General features: G+C 46.9%; 1 protein-coding gene across 1 annotated transcript; it reads right to left on the reverse strand.

The window, feature by feature from the left end:
• Positions 1–4,180: 4,180 nt before the first annotated feature.
• On the reverse strand, positions 4,181–24,626 carry C9H17orf67 (chromosome 9 C17orf67 homolog). The gene is made up of 4 exons (XM_025440333.3): positions 24,535–24,626; positions 23,295–23,395; positions 6,402–6,539; positions 4,181–4,583 (listed from the first exon to the last, which is right to left on the reverse strand). Exons 1-3 carry the CDS (start codon positions 24,587–24,589, stop codon positions 6,423–6,425), a joined length of 273 nt encoding a protein of 90 aa, XP_025296118.1. The 5' UTR covers positions 24,590–24,626; the 3' UTR covers positions 4,181–4,583; positions 6,402–6,422.

Consider the following 24,626-nt stretch of genomic DNA (forward strand, 5'->3'; position numbering starts at 1 on the left):
CCATCTCAAATGTGTGTGTCCCTCTGTATTTTATCTCATTTGAGCTTCAGAGCAGACCCATGAGGTAAGGATAAACAGCCCCACTTTTACTGGGAGAAAACAGAGGCCTGTTCCAAATGGGCTAAGTCACTAGTGCTAGCCTAACTAGCACGTAGAGACCTGGACACCCAGGCTTCCTGACTCCCCAGCTCTCATCCCCTTGTGCTTTTGCTGCCCTCCAGGACCCCACAGAGGGACCGCCCAGCCCACCTCCCCCTCCCCTTTCCCCCTCCCCCTTCCCTCCCGCCCCCACACCAGCCGCCCTGTCCTTCTCCCAAGTGGCTCCTTGAACTGGCCAGCTTGTTCCTGTCTTAAGATCTCTGCCCTGGCCATTCCCTCAGCTCTTCCTGTACATGAATCCTCATGCAGTTGGCTCCTTCCTGTCATTCCGGTGTCAGCTCAAGTGTCACCTCCTCCAAAAAGCCTTCCTTGTCCAACCGACCTAAAATAGCCTTCCAGTCACTCTCTGTTGCATCACTGTTTTATTTTCTTCCCAGCAGTCATGAATCTCTGGTAACTTCTTGCTCCGTTACTATTGTTAGCCTCACCTCAGGTGTATAGTAAGAACTATCAGTTACATCGCACAGAGCCACCACATGCCATGCAAAGTTCCAAAAGCTGTACATGCAGCAGCTTCCTTAGTCTTGGCAGCCATCCCTTACTCCACCTTCTGTTATAATCCCCCTTTTGCAGAAGAGGACACTGAGGCAGGAGAAGTTCAGAAACGTGTCCAAGATTCTACCCTTAGTAAGCTCTGCTCCCAGCACATCTAAAACATCAGCCCTTCAACAACCAAGTTTTTATTTTTATTTTTATTTATTAATTTTTTTTAACAACCAAGTGTTTAAATGGTCAAGACACTTGGACATTTCTCCAAAGAAGATATGGCCCACAGGCACATGAACAGATGCTCAACATTATTAGTAAATGCAAATCAAAACCACAATAAGATACCACTCCACAACTTCTAGGGTGGCTATCATCAAAAAAAAAAAAAAAAAAAAAAAAAAAAAAGAAAGAAAGAAAGAAAGAAAAGGAAAATAACAAATGTTGGCAAAGACATGGAGACTTTGGAACGACGAGTGCAAACACTGGGTAAAGGGGTATTTTACATTTTTTCTTAAAGATTTTATTTATTTATTGATGAGAGACAGAGAGAGGCAGAGACATAGGCAGAGGGAGAAGCAGGCTCCCTGTGGGGAGCCCAATGTGGGACTCGATCCCAGGACCCCAGGATCACATCCTGAGCCAAAAACAGACACTCAACCACTGAGCCACCCAGGCATCTCAGGCCCAAGTTTCGGATTCAGAAAGTCTAAGTGGGGCCTGAGAGTTCGCATGTCTGACAATTTCCTACTGGACCTTGGGGGCCACACTTTAAGAACAATTGTTCTCTATTCCCATTAAACTGCAAGAGAAAAAGAACCTTGATACAACCTAGTACAGAAAAGATAGGGCCCACATTTCATTAAAAGAGAGAGATTTGAACCATCTGAAAACTGAACTACACCAAAAAATGAGTAGTCCATTTTAATCCGTGGAAAAAATCTGAGGAGGTTAACTGGGCTGTATGAGATCTACTGGCTACCTCCTTGGGGCCAATGCTCTCCCTCTCTCTTCAGAGATGAGGTCACTCTGGCTTTGTGGAAGCTCCTCAAACAAACCAGCTCCTTTTCCCACCTCAGGGCCTTTGCACTTGTTGTTGCCTCTGCCTGCAATAGCATTCCCCACCTAAACCCTCCCCTTGTCCTACCTCTCATCTCCACTCCATCTTTTTTTCCAGCTAATTCTCTCACAATCATTGAAGTCACCGCCCCCCCCCCCCCCCAAGAAGCTGTCCCAGACAAGCCACACTGGATCAGGAACTTAAAGATGGTTTAACATTAGGGAAATCACATTAATGTTATTGTAAAAAAATTAAAAATTAAATAAAGGGAGAGAGAGAGACTTTATCTTGGATAATGAAGTAACGCCCAGTAATCTTTTAATCTTTTTAAGCAGTAATCGCTACTTATATGAAGTGTTTACTCAACAAAAGAATTTTCACAATAGCATTTTTGAGGTAAGTACTGTTATTATTTCCATTTTATAGATAAGAGAGCGGAGGCCCAGAGAGGTCGATCAACTTGCCTGAGGGCACACAGCTAGTCAGTGGTAAAGCCAGGAGTGGAACCCAGGCAGTCTGGCTCCAGGCCCGTATTCTGAACCACTGATGTCTGCTGCCATCAAGACAGTCCCGGCACGCTGTTGCTGTCACTCACCTGCCATCTGAAAAGCTGTCGTGAGTAGGGGGGAAGGTGAGGCTGCAGCAAGCTCACTGGGAACTATAGTACCCGAGCCCCTTTGTCTGTGGGCATCGGGGGAGTGTGTTCTGGGCAAGTACATCCATCACAGATGTCAAGGGGAGGAGGTTGAAAGCCAGGCTCTATATGACAGATGCAGACTCGCCTCTATTCCTAAGGGGAGCATTTGCCGCTGAGAAATGAACCATGCCCGGAGGTCCTGGAAGCTCAAAAAGGTCCCTCCTCTGCTCAGACATAAGACCCTGGTTCCCTGTGGGTCCACTGCATTTTTCATTCTGCTCTAGTCCTTCTCTCTATTCTGACCTGTTAGTCTCAGGCCCTTGCATTCTGTGCCCCCCCCCACACACACACACACACACAGATACACAGGTACTCAGCTCCTACTTCTTAGCACCCTGAGAGGCAGGTAGCATGAGGTACTGAGCAGGAGCGTCCTGTCTGCCGCTGTTCTGCGTGCCCCAGGCAAGTCCCTGTGTTCAATGTCAGAGTCCGTGAAATGGCTCTGGCACTTGACGGATGCCCCCCTACCAGGTGAGGGATGCAATGGTGTCTCGGTAAAGACGCATGCTGAGCCCTCAAGGAGCTCAGCTGAGAAAACCACTTAATTCCAGGCAGAAGGATCTCAGGTTTAGGGCACAGGTACAGTGTTTGGGAGAACAAGGGCGATGAGGGGCTTCTTAGCTTCAGACTCCCAGCTGCTCTACCTACCAGTTGCGTGAACTTGAACAAACTGCCTGTGGGAGGCAGAATAATGCCACCCACATCCTAATCCCTGGAGCCTGTAAATATGTTACCTTACATGACAATGGGGAGGCAGGGGCACAGTAATCAACTGGCCCAAAGTTAGTGAGGTTGTCCTGCTTTATCTGAAAGGACCCAACGTTATCACAAAGGTTCTTAACAGTGGAAGAGAGAGGCAGGGGAGACAGACGACGACGTGGTGTGAGAGAGAAGCACTTGTCACTGCTGCCTTTGAAGGTGGAGGAGGCGGACACCCGTTGAGAAGTGCAGGAGCCTCTAGACTCTGGAAAAGATGAGGAAACAGATTCACCCTTGGAGCCTCCAGAGAGCAACGCAATCCCGCGGAGTGAGACTTCTGACCTCGGAATGTAAAATGATAAATTCACGTTGTTTTAAGTCACTAAGTTTCCGGTAATTTGCTGCAGCCAAGACCGAAAATGAATACACTATCAAAATTCTGTAAAGCTCAGTCTCCTCCCCTATAAAGTGGAAATAATAAACCACATCTACTGCGTGGGTGTGATGATTCAACAAAAATCCTAGTATGTAAAGATCCTAGTGCCGGGCTTGGCCCTGAGATCCTCCGTGACTACTCCCTAGACAAGCCTGCCCAGGGTCCCTTGGGTCAGGTGACAGGCCCTCCCTCCCCACTGTAACCCAGGGGACTTGGGCCACTCTCCGAACCACCAAAAAGACGACGGCAGATTCTCTGTAGGACCATTCAGCCCACTTTCCCTTCCCTCCCAATTTCTGCCTGCTTCTGTTGGTCTTTGATAGTGTACTCTCTGATTCTGGGAGTTGGGGGTACGTGAGGGACATGGGAGCCACCATCCATTTTCCACCAAAAAAAATGTATCCTTTGCTAGAAGACCAGGGTGTGCACCTGGTATTAAGTGATGCCTCTATTTCCAGGGCAAGCCTTGGGCAAGTAATCCCTTTACCAAAAAAGGATGGTCCTTGTGAAAAATTGCTAGGTATTTTGTATTTGCATCCATCTATTTATTCACAGAACCATAAGCTTTCCAATGCTGGATTCACAGGCAAGGAAATATCAGCTGTCCTTTTTGGAAGGAAAAGAAAGGAGACAGCACAGAAAGTAGGTTTAACACCAGTGTTTATTAGAGCAGACAGGATGGAGGGCGGAATAGATGACGGGACCCCTTTGCAACCCCCAGGGCTGGGCTTCACTATACCCTGCAAGACTTTCCAGAAGTTCCAGCTCATTGGCCCCAGGTGAGCTTCTCCTTCTGCCCACCCTATCAAACCTGCAGGAAGGCCATGAGGGGCAGGGAAGGGAGTGATACTTCAAGCTATTGGCTTTAATGAGTGATGCACGTTAGTCAAATGAAGCAGCATACATGTATATATATTTGCCATCAATCCCCGAGGCAGCCTTTGCCACAGAGGTCTGAAAACATCCGTTTCCATGGCTGAAAAATAAAGAAGGAGCCTCATCCGGTGTTTCAACAGTAGCCAGGTCGTTGCTTATCAAACTGCTGGCTGGAAAAGAACAAGAAAAGAACCATCTTGTGATGATCGACTTGATAAAAAGGAGAGAGGGAGAGGGCCAACAGCCAGCAAGCTGTCATCTCCTAGCACTCCCTCATATGCACCAGGGCAGCACTGTTTTCCATGCATCCGACTTTTTTTTTTTTTTGCATCCGACTTTTTTTTTAATTATTTATTTATTTATGATAGTCACAGAGAGAGAGAGAGAGAGAGAGAGAGAGGCAGAGACATAGGCAGAGGGAGAAGCAGGCCGGGAGCCTGACATGGGATTCGATCCCGGGTCTCCAGGATCGCGCCCTAGGCCAAAGGCAGGCGCTAAACGGCTGCGCCACCCAGGGTTCCCTGCATCCGAATTTTTTAATGGTCAGAAGGACCACGTCAGGGAGGAGCCCTTACTGTCCTCATTTTGCAAATGAGGAAGCGGAGAGAAAGTGACATTGTTTCCTGTCCCCCCCCCCCCATCAGTCTTTATGACCCGAATCCTCTCTGAATCCACATTCCAAGTTGGTGCATCCCTCGGGCCACTGCTTCCCTGTTTCCAGGTGAGCGCCAGCTGCCTGCAGTGAGGCCCCCGTGGAACCTGGCTTTGCAGGAGCCAGCCTAGTCAGCACCCCGGGGTGCACCCGGAGGCAAAGGCCTTCCTCAGTCAGGCCTTGGAGGGCGCCACCCTGGGGGGCTCGCACCCAAAACCTCTGCTCTCGCCCCACCCACACAATGGCAGTAAGTGTCTCCCTCTATGGAAAGGTGTCAGTCCAACTCCGGCCCCTCAAAAGCAGAGCTTCTCTTCCACTGCCGGGCAGATGCTCCTCCTCTCACTGTTGGCTGATGCCCCTCAGAGGGACTCCACATGCCCCCACCCCCGCCCCCATCCACAGGGAGGGTGCCATCCCAACTACTGCCTGGCATGAGTGAGCGGCTTAATCACGCTCAGTTAGCTCCTCCATAACACGGGGCTAAACATATGCCTTTAAATGGCACAGGGGTGTTAAGAGGATCAAATAGGAGACGTCACGTGAGAGCACCCCGAAACTTACAAAGAACCCTAGTCTAGAGGGACTGCTCCTCCGCTGGCACAAAATCAACAAGAACGGAGATGTACGATTTCTCCCAACCGCAGATGATAAACCACCCAATCATATCCTGTCCTGCTTAGTCCATAGTACAGAGAAGGAGAGACACCCACTAGGCTCACCCTCCAAAGGGATCTGCTACTGTATCTAACAGGATCTGGGAAGGGGGAGACAGTGAGGGAAAAAGCAAGTGGCCTCGCGGGAGCAGAGCGCAGGCAGGCGCGCAAGGGCGCAGGGAACGCTCACAGTCCAGCGCAGGTGGCCTGCAAAGGCAAACCCTGAGCAAGAGGGATGCAGAATGGGTGGGCTGGGCAGACCCCCGGGGTTGGAAGGCTAGGGGAAGGCAGGGAAGATGTGGCTGGTCCTGGCCACAGTGGTGATGGTTGTGATGGAGGTCACTGGTCAAGCCCACGGTTGCCCACCCCCGCTGTAAAAACCAGAGTCTCCACTCACCTCTAGATGTGTATCCCGGAGTGACTTTGGACAGCAAATAGGGTCACATCCCTCCCCTATTTGGGATCTCTTGGTGAGTCTGTAGGGGTCGGTCTGTGTGTCCCCAGGACCTCTCTCATCCTGGCTGCCGCCTCTCCGCCCTGCGTGGCTCTTGCCACTCCCTAGCCCTCAGCCAGCTGCTTAGCTGGCTCCCCTAAGCCACGGCTTTGAAAGCTCCGGGCCCATGCACGTGCCGTCCAGCACCATCTCCCAAAACCAGAAGGCCTGGGTAGGAAAAGGATCATACCAGAAGCTGGTCCTGAGCCCCTTACACGGGATGGACCACATTCCGGTCACAGTGGGGCTTGCAGTGAGGGTTCAGCCAGTGCTCCAGGAACTGCTCCTCGGCGCGGTGTTCCAGGCGGAGCAGATGGTGCATGTACTCCTGTCAAAACAAACCCACACAGCAGAGAGTCTTTTATCCACAGTGACAGCTGAGTTGCTCTGGAGCATGGCACGGCGGTGCCTCTGAGACAGGGCGCGGACAGGCCGAGGGAGGCTGGGAGGTCGGACCAGAGGCAAACCCGTCATGCCCAGGTCTCTGTGGGGGGGGGGGAAGCAGTCAGGCAGCCCGCAGTCGATGGGCAAAATAAAGAAATCTGACAACCCTAAGTGCTGAGAGGGCGTGTGTCTATGGGAACTCACACACAGTTAGTGGGGTGTAACGTGGAGCCACCACTTTGAAAATTGTTTGGTGGCCTACAATCCAGAAATCCCACTCCTCAATTAGATTCTAAGCTGTGGCCCTCAAATATCAGGCATCAGAATCACCTGGAGGGTTTGTCAAAACACAGATTGCTGGGCCCCACCCGCCAGAGTTTCTGATTCACTGGGTCTGAGGTGGGGCTCCAGAATTTACATTTTGGGCAAGTTCCCAGCCAATGCTGATGCTGCTGGTCACTTTGAGAACCAGAGAAATGTATATCAGGAGCTGTGCAAGAATGTTCACAGCAGCAAAACCCTGTAGTAACAACACACTAGCACGGTGCCAAATATCCATTGACAGGAAGATGGATACATAAATTGGGGCAGGGTCACACCATGGAGTATTATACAGCAGTGTCCATGAATGAATTATAGCTACCTATGTAGTCACAAAACATGAATCACTAAATAAAATATTATTTGTGGCTGCATGCATTTGTGATAAAAATCATTTTTTTAAAGAGGCAAGGGATAACTATAAGAAAGCTGAAGTTGCTCTAATACTATTATCAAACAAAAGAGACTTTAAAACCAACAAAACAGGGCACCCGGGTGGCTTGGTGGTTGAGCGCTTGCCTTTGGCCCAGGGCGTGATCCTGGAGTCCCGGGATCCAGTCCCATATGGCACTCCCTGCGTGGAGCCTGCTTCTCCCTCTGCCTGTGTCTCTGCCTCTCTCTGTGTGTCTCTCATGAATAAATAAGCAAAATCTTTAAAAGCAACAACAACAACAACAAAACAGTACTAGGGAGAGAGGGGCATTTCATAAAAACAGCCTAGTAGTTCCTCAAAAATGTTTTTATTTTTTAAAGATTTTTAAAAATCTGATAGTCTCAGCTGCACTCCTCCATCGCTGCCACATCTGTAGGTCAGGTCCTCAGTGCTCCCCACCCAGGCTATGACAGCCTCCTCCTCACCCCTCCACTCCTCACTTAGCCCCCCTACCCCTCCACCCAACACCACACCTGCCCCCAACATCTCTGCTCCATCCTGACAGTGACCAGTTCAAAATGCTGTCCAAAGGGGTCACAGCTGCCCTTGGGCCTTCACCAGCACTGCTCACCTGGACGGAGGAGCAGGTGACAACTCACTCTGCCCTCAGGGTTGGTCTGCAGCCCTGGATAACAGTCACTGTACCCAGCAGGTAAGGGCAGCTTCCTGTAGGAACTACTCCACTTCCCCATGCTTCACAACAACAGAGAGAGGCCCTGCCCCCTGCCCTGCTCCACACTTGTCATTGACAGCCTCATTGATTTCCGAGCTTCTCTAGAATCACTTTCTCCCTCATATGGTTCACCTGAAGGGTCTTTAATGAAGGGCCATTCACGTCCATGAGAACAGGGTTAAGGGGACCACCAAAGAACATTCCAGCACCCAGGGACTAGCAATAGAGGGAAGCCATGGACACGCCTATGCCTATACAAGGCTCAGAGGAAGAGGCCATAGAGGTCATGGAGGGGTGCAGCCTCTGCCGAGCAGGGAGGGAGCAGGGAACAAATGCCCCAGCCCCTCTCTCCTCTTTTTCCTCTTGCCCTCCAAGGCCTGCTGAGCCCACACAGAAGCCAGCTGGCCAGGGAACCCAGCGGTGCAGACTGTGCAGGTCAGCCACCTGAGCAGAGCAGGGTACGGGATGGATGGGGAACAGGATGGAGACAACCAGCAGCCGTACAGGATCATGGGTGCTAGGGTTGCGCCGTTGTCCAAGAAAGGAGCACAGAGCACAGACAGCAGATGCTACCGACGTATGCTGCAGAGGAGCCGCCCACTGAATACACCGGGATCCAGCCTCGGGAGTACAGCTGTTTGCTTTGCGTGAGGTGGTTCTCCCTCCCCTCACGTCCTTGCTCGCTCATGCTCTGCCTCCATCCACGTGAGGGTCGCTTCCAGGGTCAGGGTGGTCTTGTCTTCCCAACAAGGCTCAGTCTTCAACCAAGCCAGCTCAGCCTGTGGGTTTCCCACATTGTTTCTCATTGCATTATCTCGTATAAATGATACACAAGATGGAAAAAATGATAAATGATAAATCAACAGGTTGCTTCTTAAATAAGAGTGAAGTGACAAAAATCTCTTCCTTCCTTAAAGACCTTGTCTCTCCATCTCCTGATCCAAACAGAGAAGCCCAGACTGCCTAGAACAAAAAATCTACCCATGTTGCTTCCTTGATGAAATTACTTGAATGGGATACACAGGGCTTAGGAGAAAATTTTAATTCCTTAATGTGGTTTGTATGGCTCTCTGTGATCCAGCCTGACCTTCCCTCACCATCAATCTGCCCGAGCCTTCCTGGATGGGTCACACTTGCTCTGCTCTCTGAGCTTATGCTATTCTCTCCACCTAGAACACCCCCGTGCCTTCTCTTTTTCCTGACTCACTTTTACCTGACTTTTCAGGACTCAGCCTAAATGTTACCTCCTCCAGGAAGCCTTCTCAGATTCCCTGTGACCTCAGAGCTCTCCAAACATCCCCCAGCATTGCCCTGGTCACTCTCTTTGTCAGTGACCTCTCCCTGAGGGTAAGGATGTATTTGACCTACATCATATTTTTTAGTGGTGGTGCCATGTGGGTGGGCTTACATACTGGCACATGAACTTGATAGTTTCTCCCCAAAAGGGAGTAGGTGAAGATGAGAATAATTTTTAACTTGGAGGTAGGCTGTTGACATTGCTCTGAATGAAGTCTGGGTGCTGTAATTATGGGATGGGAACCATTGCAAAGTGTAAAACAGATCCATATAAACACACATGGGTATCCCAAAACAGCAGGTCAATAATCAGAGAAGTGATATCTCACTTTGGGAGAGAGTAATCATATTCAGTAATATCTGTGCAAGATTAAATTATTTTGGTATGTATAAATATCATAAAAATCCCAAATCCTGAACACTCTCCTATGGTATTGTAAAGCTTTGAGAGAGGAATCCAGTTTAGAACTGTAATTTTTTAAGTTTCTATGAAACCCTATAGGAAGTCTGCATCTTGTATTAAATATAGCCTTAAAAAAAAAAAAAAAGCAGGGATAATGGGTTTCTCAGGGGTTGAGCGTCTGCCTTGGGCTCAGGGCGTGATCCCTGGGGATCCAGGATTGAGTCCGGGGAGCCTGCTTCTCCCTCTGCCTGTGTCTCTGCCTCTCTCTCTGTGTCTCTCATGAATAAATAAATAAAATAAAAACAAAAAACGTTTTTTAATGACAGTGCAAAGGAATGAATTATAAAGTGTCCAAGTTTCCTGAGTTTTTTTTTTTTTTCCCTTTCCTGCAGGACCCATGCAGTTTGAATTTGTTTTGTTTATCATTGTTGTTTTCATCTGACTTGTCAAAATGCATTCCTTGTCCCAGGCAGGGAGTCTCTGGGGCAGCCAAGGAGGAGGCAGATGGTGAGAGGCTCCTGCGGGACCCCACTGTCGGACCACGACTCCCTAGCAGCTTGCAAGGACCTGTTTGTGAGTTTTGGGCTGAATCCTGCCCTTTCATGCCCTGTCTGGGGAGTTTGGGGGCAGAAGAAGAAGAATTGGGGGAAACAGGAAAGCAGTGTGGAGTCTTGTAAATAAAGAACAAAGTTTTGCCAGCACACAGCTGTCCTCCTACAGTTCCCTGCGAGCAGCTCACTGAAGGAAGCCCACATGGCCACCTTCTTGCCTGCCTGTGTGCCAGGCGGTTGGGTAGAGAAGCTAAGAGGTCTGGGTGTGAGCCTGGGGCGGGGTCTGTTCAAGTCCAGACTCTGCCGGTATCGGTTGGCCTGTCCATCTTCATTGCATCCATCTGCACGACAGGGATGGCTCTAGCACCCATTTCCCTGGGCTGTCAGGATTAAATGAAATGATACAGGTTCTGTGCCACATACGTAGTCTCCATCTATGCCTTTCAATCCATTTCTCTCCTCCCTCACCTGGCCCTATACAATGAGAAGCTGGCCTAGAAGTGCAGCCCAGACTCCCTTAGGAACCTGGGGCTTGCAGATGGGTCTGAAGTAGAGACCCCAGCAGGGGATTAGACGTAGGAGAGAGGGATGCCTCCAGTGAAGTCCCAAAGTGTCAGATGGCTGCATCCTCTCCTGAAGGCTCTCTCATTCCGGGAACCTGCCTTTCTGCTTCATGCCCAGGGGCTGTGAGCCTGGAATTTATCATCTCTTGCTAGTTGACCTGAACTCTGCAATGCCTTTGCAAGAAGCCTCTTCCTTATGAGCTGCCCAATTCTTTGTGGTTACAATTAGATAAGAAAGATCTGAGTCTGTCTTGAAGTTGTAGGTGGAGCCCCTTTCCCAGGAACTGGTCTGCAGGAAATTGTCAATAAATGCTGGCGGAATGAAAGACCAAAGCAGCGGTCCTCAAAGTGGGGTCTATGCTCCCCCTCAGGGCTCCATGAGGTCAAAACTCTTTTTAGGATAATCTAAGACATTATTTGCCTTTTCATAGGTGGATAAAACTGGTGCCTTAACCATTTTAGTGATGGTGACAACCATTATCACTGTCCTTGTGCCTTTTACCATCACACACTCACAGTGAGAATACATAAATAGATATAGAATATTCTAAAAATGCCTGTTTCTCTGAAGAACACCCCTGTGAGGCAGACGAAAGTGACCCAATGTGAAGCATGCAGGCAGCACCTCTGTCGCATGGCCAAGTACAGTGGTTTCCTCAAAGAAGAACCCTTAAGTGACTGTTGGTGTCAAGGACTAGCTGTGTTTGGCAGGCATCTTTTTGAAAATGAAGTGAGCCTGTCACTTCAAGGAAAACAACTGACAGTACTAGTTACTAAACGATAAACTTCTTCCCATGAGTCTGACCGTTTCCCAATACGTACAGATTTTTCTGATGAGATCAGTGGGGATTTTAACAAATGTCAGCCACTAGCATATAGCATTTGTATGCCTCATTTTTTTAAAAAAAGGATTTTATTTATTTGAGAGAGAGTGTACGAGAGAGAGCACGAGCAGAAGGGGCAGTGGGAGAGGGAGTAGCAGACTCCCCGTTGAGCAGAGAGCCTAATATGAGGCTCTATCCCTGGACCCTGAGATCATGACCTGAGCCAAAGGCAGATGCTTAACCAACTGAGCCACCCAGGCACCCCACATTTGCATACCTCTTATATGCTTATTTGCATCCCTACTCATTTAATTTCTGTCCCATTCAGCCAAACCTCCAAACAGGCTTTTTAATGGCAGTGATCAAGGTATACCTAGTATAAGGCTTAGCACTTGGCACATAGTAGGACCTCAATAAAGATCACTGGAGAAATGTACAAATGAGTAAATGAATAGATGAAATTACTCTTTTTCCATAATCCCTCTAAACCCCTCTTGGAAATTTCCTCAACATCTGTGTCAATCTGCTCATTATAATGGCCCAGGCCAAACATACATAAAAAGCATCAAAGAGTAATATATACCTCACACTCCTAAATAGCAGCTGAAATCAGCATTGAAGAAAAACAACCAAAACAGACACACACATAGAGAGAGAAAGAAACAAGCACTGGTTTCCATGACATTTCCCTATTTATTTAAAACGTTAGGAAAATGGATATGCCACAAAGGCCTAGAAGCAATCATTAGTCAAAGATGAAAAGCCAAACTGCAAATCTACTGAAAAACCACAAATTCAACAATTGCATTGGCTGCATTAGAAATGACCCAGCATTAATGATAAACTCAAATGTTCCTGGATCAAGAAAGAAAGGATAGATGGAAAATAAGTTTTAATTTTTTTTCAGATTCCTTTCTTTTAAGGGGAAAAAATTTAAAGCAAAACAAAAACCAGTATCTGCATTCCATGTCCAATCCCAAGTGTAATGATTTAAGTAAATAATCTCCAGTAATTAGAGAGGAAATTGGAAGCGATCCTTTGTGATGGCACTGGTGTGATAATGAAATTAAATACTCACTGGAACCTGATCTAAGCAGAGAATTATTATAGAGTGGACAGTTAAGCTATCAAGGCAGGAACTTTTTCCAAGAAGGCAAAATCCTTCCTCTGACATTTGCGTGAAATTAAAAGTCCATCAACATTTGGATGAATTATTTTGCTCATTAGTACAAGCAAGATAGTCCTCTATGCAGGACGGGGGCTCCAAACGTAACTTTAGGGCTCAGCGCTAAAAGAAAGCAGATCAGTGATGTGTGCGATTTACATCATTGTCACTCCAAACTGGCCTTTGACATCATGGGGCACAAAAGGGTAGTAGAGTGACTACACATATTTGTCAAGGAGCTAAACATGAAAGCATATTTTAAGAAGACTACTTACAATAAAGCTAATATGATTTATACATGCCCAACAAGAACTTTCCTTAAAGAAACACAGGCCGAATGGAAAGCATATTCCCAGGGCACATGACCACTTATGAATACACTCACAGAAGACATAATTTTAGCTCCAATGTCATCTTTCTAAAGAATTTCCATGGCTCACCCCAGCAGTTGGCAGATAATTTCTTCCCTAAATTTTGGGATGATTACAAGAAACGTAATGAATTTAAGTGAGGCCATAGAAAAGATGTCTTTGAAATAACCTCCTAGTTGTAGGATAGAGTTATATCCTCCACAATTTCTCCCCTGGAGAGAAGAAAAAAAAAAAGGGAATGGAAATAAGTATAATGAGCATCTAGTAAATGCCAAATACTGTGCTTGGTGATGAGGACCCAGAAATGCAACAAAAAGTCCATCTGCTCAAGCAGTTTAGAATAGTCTAGTAAGAGAGACAAAAAAAAAAAAAAAAAAAAAAAAAGAAATAGCTATCTTGTGTTATGCCAGAGTGGTGCTCTAATTCATGGTGGGGAGGGTACGAGCATCAGGGAGGCCTCCCAAAAAAGGCATAATTTACCATGAATCTCTGTGAACAAGTAAGAGTTAACCAGGTAGACGAGAGCAGAAGAAACAAATGCAAAGGCAAGTGCGATAAGAGAATTTCAAATTCAAACACCATCATAGCAGACAACCTGCTTCTCCTCAGAGCTTTCTAATGCCAATGAACGGTGCCAAGTTGTCCATACAGACACCTGCAAGTCTGGATTCAGACCCAGCCATCTGTGACCACCTCTTAGCACTCTCCTGTATTGTTTTTGTGAGACTTCTATGTTTATTGAAACTAGGAGACTGGACGTACTTGAATGAATGGTGTCCTCCCCAACATTTATGTTCATCTGGAACCTGCACACATGACCTTCCTTGGAAGGAGGATCTTTGCAGATGTAACCAAGCTAGGATGAGGTCATCCTAGATTAAGGTGGGCCCTAAATCTGGTGACTGGTGTCCTTGTGAAATGAGTGCAATTTGGACACAGGGACACATGGGACACAAGGCCCTGTGATCACAGACAGAGAGCCTGTTTGAAAAAACACCAAGGAAGGACTAAAGAAACCATCAGAAGCTGGGAGAGAAAGCCAGAACAGATTCTCCCCCAGAGCTAGTTCTCTGCCTTCATCCCACCCCACCCCCTCGGCAGGAAAGAACCAAACGTACCAACATTTTCTTTTCAACTTCTGGTCTCTAGACCTAGACTAGAGAATCAATGAGAGAGAGAATTGACGTCTGCTGTCAGAAGCCACCCCACTTGTGCCACTTTGTTATGGCCACCATAAGAGACAAATACACTGAGGAATAGGAAAAAGGATGTGAAAAAAAAAAAGAAAAAAAAAAAAAGGAAAAAGGATGTGAAGATGAAAGTAAAAAATTTGCCCTGAATCTTATCACCAAGAAAAATATGGTCCCTATTGTTTGGCAACATGTCTCTATAAACATGTACAGATAGAAGAGTAGGTAAGTGTGGTAACTTTAAAAAACCTTGTTTCTTGGGCGCCCAGGTGGCTCAGTGGTTGAGCGTCTGCCTTTGGCTCAGGGCGGGATGCTGGGGTCCTGGGATCGAGTCCCCCATTGGGCTCCCTACAAGAAGCCTGCTTCTCCCTCTGCCTATGTCTCTGCCTCTCTGTCTCTGTGTTTCTCATGAATAAATAAATAAAGTCCTTTGAAAAAAATAAATAATAAAAACTTTATTTCTTTTCATTTTGAAAGTACTGGCCAGAGTATAGGGACCCGAGTACTCTTACGCATGCTCGAGGTGAGGGTTGGTACAGTTGATTAGGCCATTTGCCATATTTAATTCAGCTAAAAGTACATAAGCTCTCTGACCCAGCCAGTCCATTTGTTATCATTGCACTCGGCAAAACACATGTGCACACATACCCTGGAAATAACCAAAAGTGTCCCTTGTTCTGGGAAGGGCTAAATAAGTTAAGTTGAAAAATGTCTCCATCCATTTGGGCTGCTCTCACAAAACACCACAGACCGGGTTGCTTATGAACAACAGAAATGTATTTCTCATGGTTTTGGAGGCTGGAAGTTGGAGATTAGGGTGCCAGCATGGCCGGGTAAGAGCACCCTTTCGGGTCACAGACTTCCCATTGTAGCTTCACTTGGCAGAGTGGGCTAGGGAGCTCTCTGGAACCAAATACCATCACATGGGGGGCAGAGGGGTGGTAAGGACATTGACATATGAATTGGGGAGGGGGAACCACTGACATTCAGACCACAGCATGATACATTTCTACTATGCTTCAGCTAAAAATGAGCAAGATGAAGACATATTGCTGAATGAAAAAAAAAAAAATAGCAAGTTGCAGAACAAAGCCAACCCTACTTACCATACAGCCTCACTGCAGCTGCGAAGGGATACGTTAAACCTGATGCATTCAGAGCACACTGATGAGGCCAGCTTGCAGAGCGGAGGACGAGGTGGAGGCCGAGATGGGGACAACAGGCCTCTAGGGCTTGGTAGGCCACTGTAGAACTAGGGATTTTATGGGGCATAAGGCAGGGAATCATTGGAAGGTTTTGAGCCAGGGAGGGACAAGATCTGGTTTACATTTTTAACATCTGATTCTTGCTGCCCTCTTGAGAACAGACACAGAGGGATCCAGAGAGCAGGCAGGGAGGCCAGGTAAAAGAGAATTTCTCTATCTCCCCTAGGGACCCCAGTGTTAGCAGTGGAGGGTGAGGAGTGGTCAGAGTCTGGATATGGGGCCCACAAAACTAGGGGAAGCCGGCACTATTCATCCTGATGTGGGAGGCAAGAGCAGGAGCTGGTGTCAGATTCAACGTAGGGCTGTTGGGTCTGAGCTGTCTGGAAAATGTTGCCAAGCAAGTGGACGGTCACGTAAATGAGCTGGAGCTCCCGGGAGAGGCAATGTGCAGTTGTCGCCATAGACATGATATTTAAACTCACGAGACTGATGAGGTGGGAAGACAGGCCCTAGGACTCTCTGACATTTAAAGGACTGAGGATCCAGCAAAGCAGATCCACAAAGTGCCAAGCAGGCAGAGAAGTCGGGGGCAGGGTGTCCTGGGAGACTGGAATCCAAAGGAGCAGAGTACCCAGAAGGAAGGGGGAGAAGTCAATTTTGTCATGCAAAACAAACACAGGCTGGCTCCTGGGCCTTGGGGTGTCAGGAACAGAGGCTGAGAGCCCCCCTCGCAGCTAGCTCTGCAGGACTGAAGTTACTGCTCTCAAACCACGGTGTGCACGGGCCCCCTGGGGCCTGTGGGAGGTGCAAGGAGGAGTGTGAGGTTCCAAGAAGCCAGGTGGCCAGGGCTGGGGACCACATTTTGAATAGCAAGAGTTTAGACCCAAACCCCAAAGACCAACAGAAACAGAATCATAACTGAGGCAATATTCAGGGAAGTCTCAATATTTTTTCCACTTTCTTCCTTCCAAACATAAACCTAGCCCTTCTTTCCATGCATTAATTTCACCCAAGGCGGATTTTTTCCCCTCCCTTGGGATCTTTTTTTTTTTTTTAGATTTATTTATTTATTTGACAGAGAGAAAGAGAGAGAGAGAGAGAGAGAGAGAGAGCACAAATAGGGAGAGGAAGAGAACCTACCGAGCCGAGAACCCGATATGGGGAGCCAGATGTGAGACTCGATCCCAGGATCCTGGGATCATGACCTGAGCTGAAGGCAGACGCTTAACTGACTCAGCCACACGGGTGCCCCTCCTTCCCTTGGGATCTTAAAACTATTCTAACACGAGGTCTTTGCAAACTGTTTGGGGTCCTAATGTAGACCCCAAAATGATTCAACTGACACCTAATCCAGATGGCTGCCTCCTTCCCCTGCAGTGAATCTCAGCCTTCTGTGAGTGCCCATCGAATTCCTGTGAGATCTAGAACCCACTCCCCCAAATCTCTGAAGATTTGGGAGCCATGTTTCTCCCAAATCAGTCCCATAGCCTGTTTTGCCACCACTGTAGCTTCCAGATTTGAGTGATTACCATCCTCTTTTGTCAATCACACAGCACACCACCCGCCACCTGCCATTCCCCACAAAGAACCACTAACACAAGGTTGCCGAATCAGCAGGCTTCTCCTAAGGTCTAAGGGTTGCAGAGGGTAATGACACACAGAGCACAAAACAGCTGCAAATTTAATGCCAGGAACTGCTGTAAATAAGTGTCCCCTACCCCTTCCTGCCCAGCTGCCTCCATACATTCAACATCCCTCCTGTTTTCTTCCCCAGAGCCATATCTCCTCTCAGCCTCTGTCCTCATCCCCACAGGGTTCCACCTTCTTCTATCAAGGATCCCAGCACCATGCTTACACTCCTTTGAGGCCAAGACCAATGCTCCCTGCAATGCAGGGCCACACCTTTCCAAGAGCATAATGTTCTTGCCACTGCATGGTCAGAAAAGAACAGTCCTTGCGGTGAATTGCGGTCAAAACAGTCCAGCCCCTTGGAAGCACGGGCACAGCTTGCCTGAATGTGTCTCCAAAACACCTGTCTGTCCACAAGAAGCCAACATCTGTTAATACTTAGGCCACGTGTCAAGATCATAAACATTGCTTAGTAAATACTCCTGAACAGGGGATGCTGCAAATCTTCATACTTGTTTGCATTTGGAATTCTGTCCAAAGCTCCACTCATTCACCCCCATCACTAGCCTCTCCTCTCTGTACCGGTTTTCTTTTGCATGCTCCCTCGGAGGGAAGAAGTGAGATGAAATAACCCAACTGGTCATCTCTGTGATTTCAACTCAGGGGTGAGCATGAGTCTTAAGGCACAGTCCCCAAGAGTGCATACATTTCCCAAAGATCACTCTCTCTGCTCATTTCCACCTGGTCATCTCCTGAGTCACATGGCAAGGAGGGACCATAACCTGTCCAAAAGTGTCATTTCCCATTACTCATGGATAGTGGTAGCCGAAGGGCAGCTTTGACGAGACTGTGTCCCAGACCTCTGTCCCAGACCTCACGGCTCCTGGCAACTAGCTCCAATCTTGTCACTCCCTTGCCCAAAATTCCTGGTGGCTCCTAATGAGTACAGAATGGAAGTCAACTCTCCTGTGACAGCTATGGCTTTCCAGCCTAGCCCCACAGGATCTTCCGTTGCCATCACCCGTCCTTTCACATATTCCAAGGACTCAAGTCAAGGTTGAAAGTGGAAGAGAGAGAATTGGAATCCAGACCTTCTGAAAAATTATTCTGCAGGATGCCTGGGTGGCTCAGTGGTTGAGCATCTGCCTTCGGTTCAGGGCGTGATCCCGGGGTGCTGGGATCGAGTCCTGCATCGGGCTCCCTGTGTGGAGCCTGCTTCTCCTTCTGCCTGTGTCTCTGCCTCTCTCTCTCTCTCATGAGTAAATAAATAAAATCTTTTTAAAAATTTTTCTGCAAGGTCTTTTCCAAAGCACACACACACACAGCCTCACATACATACACAGTGATACACACACCCATACATATACACTCTTACACACATACTCTCTCGCGTATATTCACATCCTCACATATACAACAAATACACACACCTTCACATACACACACACCCACACATATACAACACTCAGGATGCGCGTGCACTGAATACACAGGGTGGTGCATTTGCAGGACAGTGCCCTTTCCCTAGCAAAGGGACATCTAAGCAGAAGGTTTGCACAGAGAAACAAGGAGGGTAGCAGGTATCTTGGCAAAAGATAAAGAGCAAGGAAGTGTGGTTCCTTCCTCACAAATCAAAGGGACTTAATTAAGCCCTTAGTTCCCATGCTGTAGGGTTTAAGCCTGTGAGGCAGTCCCACTCACCAACCCCTGACCTCCCCTACGGCCACAGGTTGCCACTCAGGACCAGACAAATGTGGGCTCACCCTGTCCGTCCAGGGCTCCATCACTGTCAACAGTGATGAAGAACCAGGATCATCACGATGTCAGCTGTCACCTAAAATGAGTAAATCGCTTCTTCTACATGACAGGTGATGGGTATTCACTTTGCTCTCAGCGAATCCATGAAAAGGAAAAGTCAACAACAAGACCTGATATGGGGGAAGAGGTCAAATATAGGTCTCGGATGTTGGATACAGTGGTAGCAGGGCCACCATGAAGGGAGGAGGCTCTGGAGCTTTAGAGAAACCCTCTAAATAAACTCCTCTGGCTTCTCACCGGGGGGCCGCATCCTGCAGTCCTTGGCTTTTCCTCAAGTTGCAGACTGGCACCAAGAAACCTGGCTTGTTCCCTCAAAGCTCTATTCAGTACCCTAAAATACAAGACCTAGAATAGACCTTTTAGCCAGATTCACTGCAAATTCTCTACACTCTAGAGGAAAGTGAGCTCCAGAAAAAGGAAACTGACTCATCCTAAGTCCAAAGCCCAAAGTCCATGACTAGTTAGTGGGAGAATGTGGACTGAATGGCACTGGGTGGAATATGCTTCCCACCTCCCCTCCATCCCTTGCCTGAAAACTCCTCATCCTTCAAGCCTCAGCCGGTGGACACCTCCTCCCTCCTTCCAGGTAGAGCTAGAGACCCTTTCCTCTCAACCTCATTAGAGAACTCCAATCTAGTTGAGTCGCTGTGACTCTGTCTCCACACAATGGACATGGGCACCTGGAAGAAGGAAGACTGTCTAGTTTGTTTTATGTCCCCAGTGTCTGGCACTTGGTAAGGCCCTATCAGTGTTAAGTTTAATGAAGTGCACATCAGGTCAGCAAGGAGCACGCTCTGCATGCACCCCATGAGCCTCCTACTCTCTCTGACTCAACTGAATCCAGACTGGTGCCTTCGCTCTCCATGTCACTCAGTTCAACCTTTAACTGTTCCCTAAACATTTCGTGCTTTTAGCTTTCATGTTCCCGACTAGCCCACAGGAGCTGGTATTACATATGCCAGGTCTCTCCCAGAAGGCCTGGCACAGTAGTTCCCAGCTTCGGGCTGCACGTTGATACCACCTGAGGGGCTTTGTCACCCACCCAATGCCCAGGCCACACCTCAGGCCATCCCCTCCTGGGATTGGGACCCAGGCATCAAATTTTTAACTTTCCCAGTTGGTTCCAGCATGCAGCCAAGGTTAAGAAACACATTCCTAGAAAAATGTGATACCAGAAATTGCTTGTTGATTCAGCTGGTTCTGCATGTGGGTAAATATAATATAATATAATATAATAATAAATATAATATAATCTAATAATAAATGATAGTGCAAGAGATGCATAGAGTAGCACAGAATAAAAGAGAAAGAGGTTGTTCAGCATGGTATAGCCAGGGTTCCTCACTCTTGGGACTGTTGACATTTTAGGCAAGATCATTCTTTGTTATGGGAGCTGCCCTGTGCATTATAAGATGTTTAGCAGAATTCCTGGCCTTAACCCATGAGACACCAGTAGCAAACCCTCCCTCTTCCCACCTTACCTACCCCACCACCACTGCCCTCTCCCCTCTCCCCCTGCCTCCTCTGCATTGTGACAACCAAATGTCTCCAGACACTGCCAGATGTCCCTGGGGATGGAGGAGCAAAATCATCCCTGGATGAGAACTACTGATATAGACTAGCCACCAAGTATTTATTGCATATTTATTTCCCACTTCAACTGTAGGTCACATGAGCACTTTTCCAAATTCGGCTGAGTGGCAGAGGATTCTGGACACTGGGGTCAGTGTTTGGGGAGGGACATGCAGGGCTGGGTTATACACAGGAGGCATGAGGGGTCAGCAGTGAGTTCTGAGGCAAGAGAGAATCACACAGAAACTAGATATTGTAGGCTCAGTTAAGAGAAGTCATTGGTGATCAGCCTATAAGATGACCAAAAACAGAACAAAACCAAAAAAGTCAGACATTCAGTAAAATCACAGAGTTCGAAGCAAGATGCAGGTTGTCACAGGTGAAGACCAGTGGCGACCAGAGGTCAGAGGAAGGAAGTGGTCAGAGAAGGAGCTTTGGGAAGTTCTGGGCAGGGAAGGACCACACTCAGCCGTGTTGGGGACACAAGACTAGAATGGCAGGGAGGGTGACGCTGGAGGAGCGAGGGAGGCAGGAAGCTGATCTGCGTGGTCCAACCTCCCCTGCTACAACCATCCAAACTCACCTGTTGCCCAATGTCTAAGATGCCTTCAGCCCCTGTGAAGGCTGCCATTCCTCTGAGCCAGAGCTCAGAGGAACCAGGGGCAGATGCCGACAGAGAAAATGCCCAGTGGCAGACTCTACTGCTGATTAGAGCCTGTCTTCTGAGACCTGTAGCCTCCTAGGTTCCTGAGGAAGAGCCTCTGGAACAGCCCCTCCAGACATCAGGCCAAAAGCACAAGGTGCCAGTTGGAGCCCCTGGGGACCCTCGAGCCAAGCATTCCGCTCCCCACACTTTCTGGGTTTCCCCAATGTCTGCCCACATTCCTTCTCAGCCCCTTCGAGTTCCTCCTCTTCTGCTCACCTCTGAGTGTTGGTGTCCCCAGACTTCAGTCCTCGGCCTCTTCTCTTCTAACCACTTCTCAAACCATCTATCTGAAGCTCCAGTCTCCACCTCCCCATTGTCTTCCACCAAACACAAGATAAAGTCCACGGAACTCCAACCCTCCCTGATCTTGCACCTGCCCCACCAGGCCCCTTCTACCCTGCGCTTAGATATTTCAAGCCACATCTGACTTCAAGAGAGAAGGGGAGAGGGAGAGAAAGACAGACAGACAGGAAGAAAAGACAGACAAGGCATGCCCACTCCTGACAGCCTAAAGTCCTTGATTCATTTCTAAGCCACTCTGTATAACAGCCATTCACTGACTTCTCTGTGTCTGCTATCAACTCAGAGCAGAATTCCAAGCAACTGCTCTGACAGCCTCTGCACCTTGCCTGGTCCCTGGTACTTAATAATCAAAGGAGTAGTTACTGTTTGCTGAGTATTATTATTATAAGTGCCTTACTAGGAATTCCTTTATTTTATCCTTATAGTTATTTTATGTTATTATTTGGAATAACAATATTAGAGGAAGGTAAGTAATATTTATTGTTAGCCCGCTTTTATAGATGAGAGTACTGAGGTATAGAAACATGTGGAAAGCTGCCCAAGTTTACACAGGTAGAAAATGGGAAGCCAAGCCCACACAGTCTGACCCAGAGCCAGCACTCTTCAGCACTGCGCAACATTGCATTTTTTTTTTAATACTGTACCTTAATAAGAGATTTTTAAATGAACTCATCCTGGTAAAAATAATAATAAAAAAAAATACCAGGAATGTTAGTACTTCTCCAGGGAATGGGGGGACAAGCCAGACCTGGGGTCAGTGTGGCAGGATCTAATAGCACCCAGCACAACCGACAAAATGAAGGCAAGGATGGGTTCAGGAAGACAAGGCAGGGGCAGCCTGGGTTTAGCGCCACCTTCAGCCCAAGGCCTGATCCTGGAGACCCGGGATCAAATCCCACGTCAGACTCCCTTAATGGAGCCTGCTTCTCCCTCTGCCTGTCTCTCTCTCTCTCTCTCTCTCTCAAACTCTCTCTCTCTCTCTGTGTGTGTCTCTCATGAATAAATAAATAAAATCTTAATAATAAAAAAGAAATGATGAATACCCACCATTTGCTTCGACGTGAGTGGAACTAGAGGGTATTATGCTGTGTGAAATAAGTTATTTGGAGAAAGACAATCAACATATGGTTTCACTCATATGTGGAATATGAGAAATAGTGAAAGGGACCGTAACTAGGGGAAAAACTAGAGAGGAAGACAAACCATAAGCGACTCCTAACTCTGGGAAACGGAGGGCTACAGAACAGGGGATTGGTGGGAGGATGGGGTAACTGGCCATTAAGGAGAGCATGTGACTTGATGAGCACCTTATACTGTATGTTGGCAAATTGAATTTAAATTCAAATAAATGAATTAAATAAATTTATAATAAATTATTTAAATAAATAAAAATAAGTAATAATTAAATTAAAATAAATTCATAAAATGATTAAATTAAAATTAAAACGAAATACATAAAAATAAGTAATAATAAAAGAAAATTAATTAATTAATCAATTTAAATTAAAATAAATAAAAATTAAATAATTAAATTAATAAAATAAATAAAAATAAGTAATTATTATTAAAAGAAGAAGAAGACGATGACGAAGATGAAGACGAAGACGAAGACGAAGAAGAAGAAGAAGAAGAAGAGATCACACTGTCCCTTCAAGTAGCAGGAGGCTGGCACTCACCCGCATGGGTTCATCAGGGAAGCCAGGTTTGCTTGGCCTGTCCTGGCGTCGGGACCTGAGAAGCTGTTTGGCCTGCTTTTCCGTCAGAATCGGGGAGGACCCTGAAAAAGTCAGGAAGGGGCCTGAGGGACTCTAGGCACACAAGCTCATGCTCCAGTTCACAATCTAAGACAAAGGATTTGCAAGTTCAATTTCGGTCACACACAAAAGTTCTTTCACGGCGACCTGTCCCAAAGGATGTGGCATTCCAGAGGGCTCTGAGAAGAATTGTAAATTGTTTCTAACATGGTAAACTCAGAGCAAAAGCTGTACAATTTCAAGAGACTTACCTATTGCAATAGTGTATTTCTTTAAAAGTGGGTGCTAACTTCATGAATATAGAGTTTTTTTCTTTTTTTTTTTTTTAAGTAATCTCTATAACCAGCATGGGGCTCGAACTCACTACTCTGAGACCAAGAGTTGTATGCTCTACCAATTGAGCCAGCTGGATGCCTCTGGATAAGTTTTTTAAAACATATTTTCCTCAGTTCTCTGGTCAATGTGTTTCTCTTCCATTAGATTTGCTTTGATTTTTTTTTAAAGCCCCAAAACACTAAATCAACTAAAAGTTGTTATTGGAAGATTCTCCTTGAGAACAAGATTGTGTTAAACTTGATAATCACACATGATCCCTTGAAGAAGATATTATGATAATAAAATTATATATTAAGTTTTAATAATCACACATAAACTCCAAATGATATCATCAAATAAGTCTGTCAGGTCTTGATGATCTCATATGAACTCTAAAAGATGCTATAGTTGGGGTGCCTGGTGGCTCAGTTGGTTAAGCATCTGCCTTCTGCTCAGGTCATGATTCCAGGGGATCGAGCCCCATATCGGGCTCTCTGCTTAGTGGGGCGTCTGCTTTGCCTCTGCCCTTCCCCTCCACTCATGCTCGCTTGCTCTCTCTCAAATAAATAAATAAAATCTTTTTTATAAATCAAATAAAATATAGTATAGTAAAGATTTATCAGCATTTCTGAGAATTACTATTCAAATACATTTAAAGATTTAAAAAAAAATAATTTATCTCTAATGATAGCAATTCTGGGAGCCTGCTCCTGGAGAGGGGGGAGGATTGAATTATTACATATTATGTATTCTTTGAAATGAAAAAATATTTCAAAAATATAAAATAGGCTTATTCCAGTTTATCACGTCAGGAGAGAAGTAGGCCGTTTTCAGAGTTTATGCTCACCTGCGAAGTCAGTCAGTAAGGTAAGGGAGAGGACGAGCACAAATAGCTTCTCCATCCTGCCTTGTTCGCGTCTCAGCCTCCTGCAGAATGAA

This window comes from Canis lupus, chromosome 9 (assembly GCF_003254725.2).
Source record: "Canis lupus dingo isolate Sandy chromosome 9, ASM325472v2, whole genome shotgun sequence".
Taxonomy (NCBI): domain Eukaryota; kingdom Metazoa; phylum Chordata; class Mammalia; order Carnivora; family Canidae; genus Canis; species Canis lupus.

Coding starts and splice junctions, on each gene's coding strand:
- C9H17orf67 (XM_025440333.3), bottom strand. CDS start 24,589: ATGGAGAAGCTATTTGTGCTCGTCCTCTCCCTTACCTTACTGACTGAC. Junction 23,396..24,534: donor CTTACTGACTGACTTCGCAG/GTGAGCATAAAC, acceptor TGACTTTTTCAG/GGTCCTCCCCGATTCTGACG. Junction 6,540..23,294: donor TCCCTGATGAACCCATGCGG/GTGAGTGCCAGC, acceptor TTGTTTTGACAG/GAGTACATGCACCATCTGCT.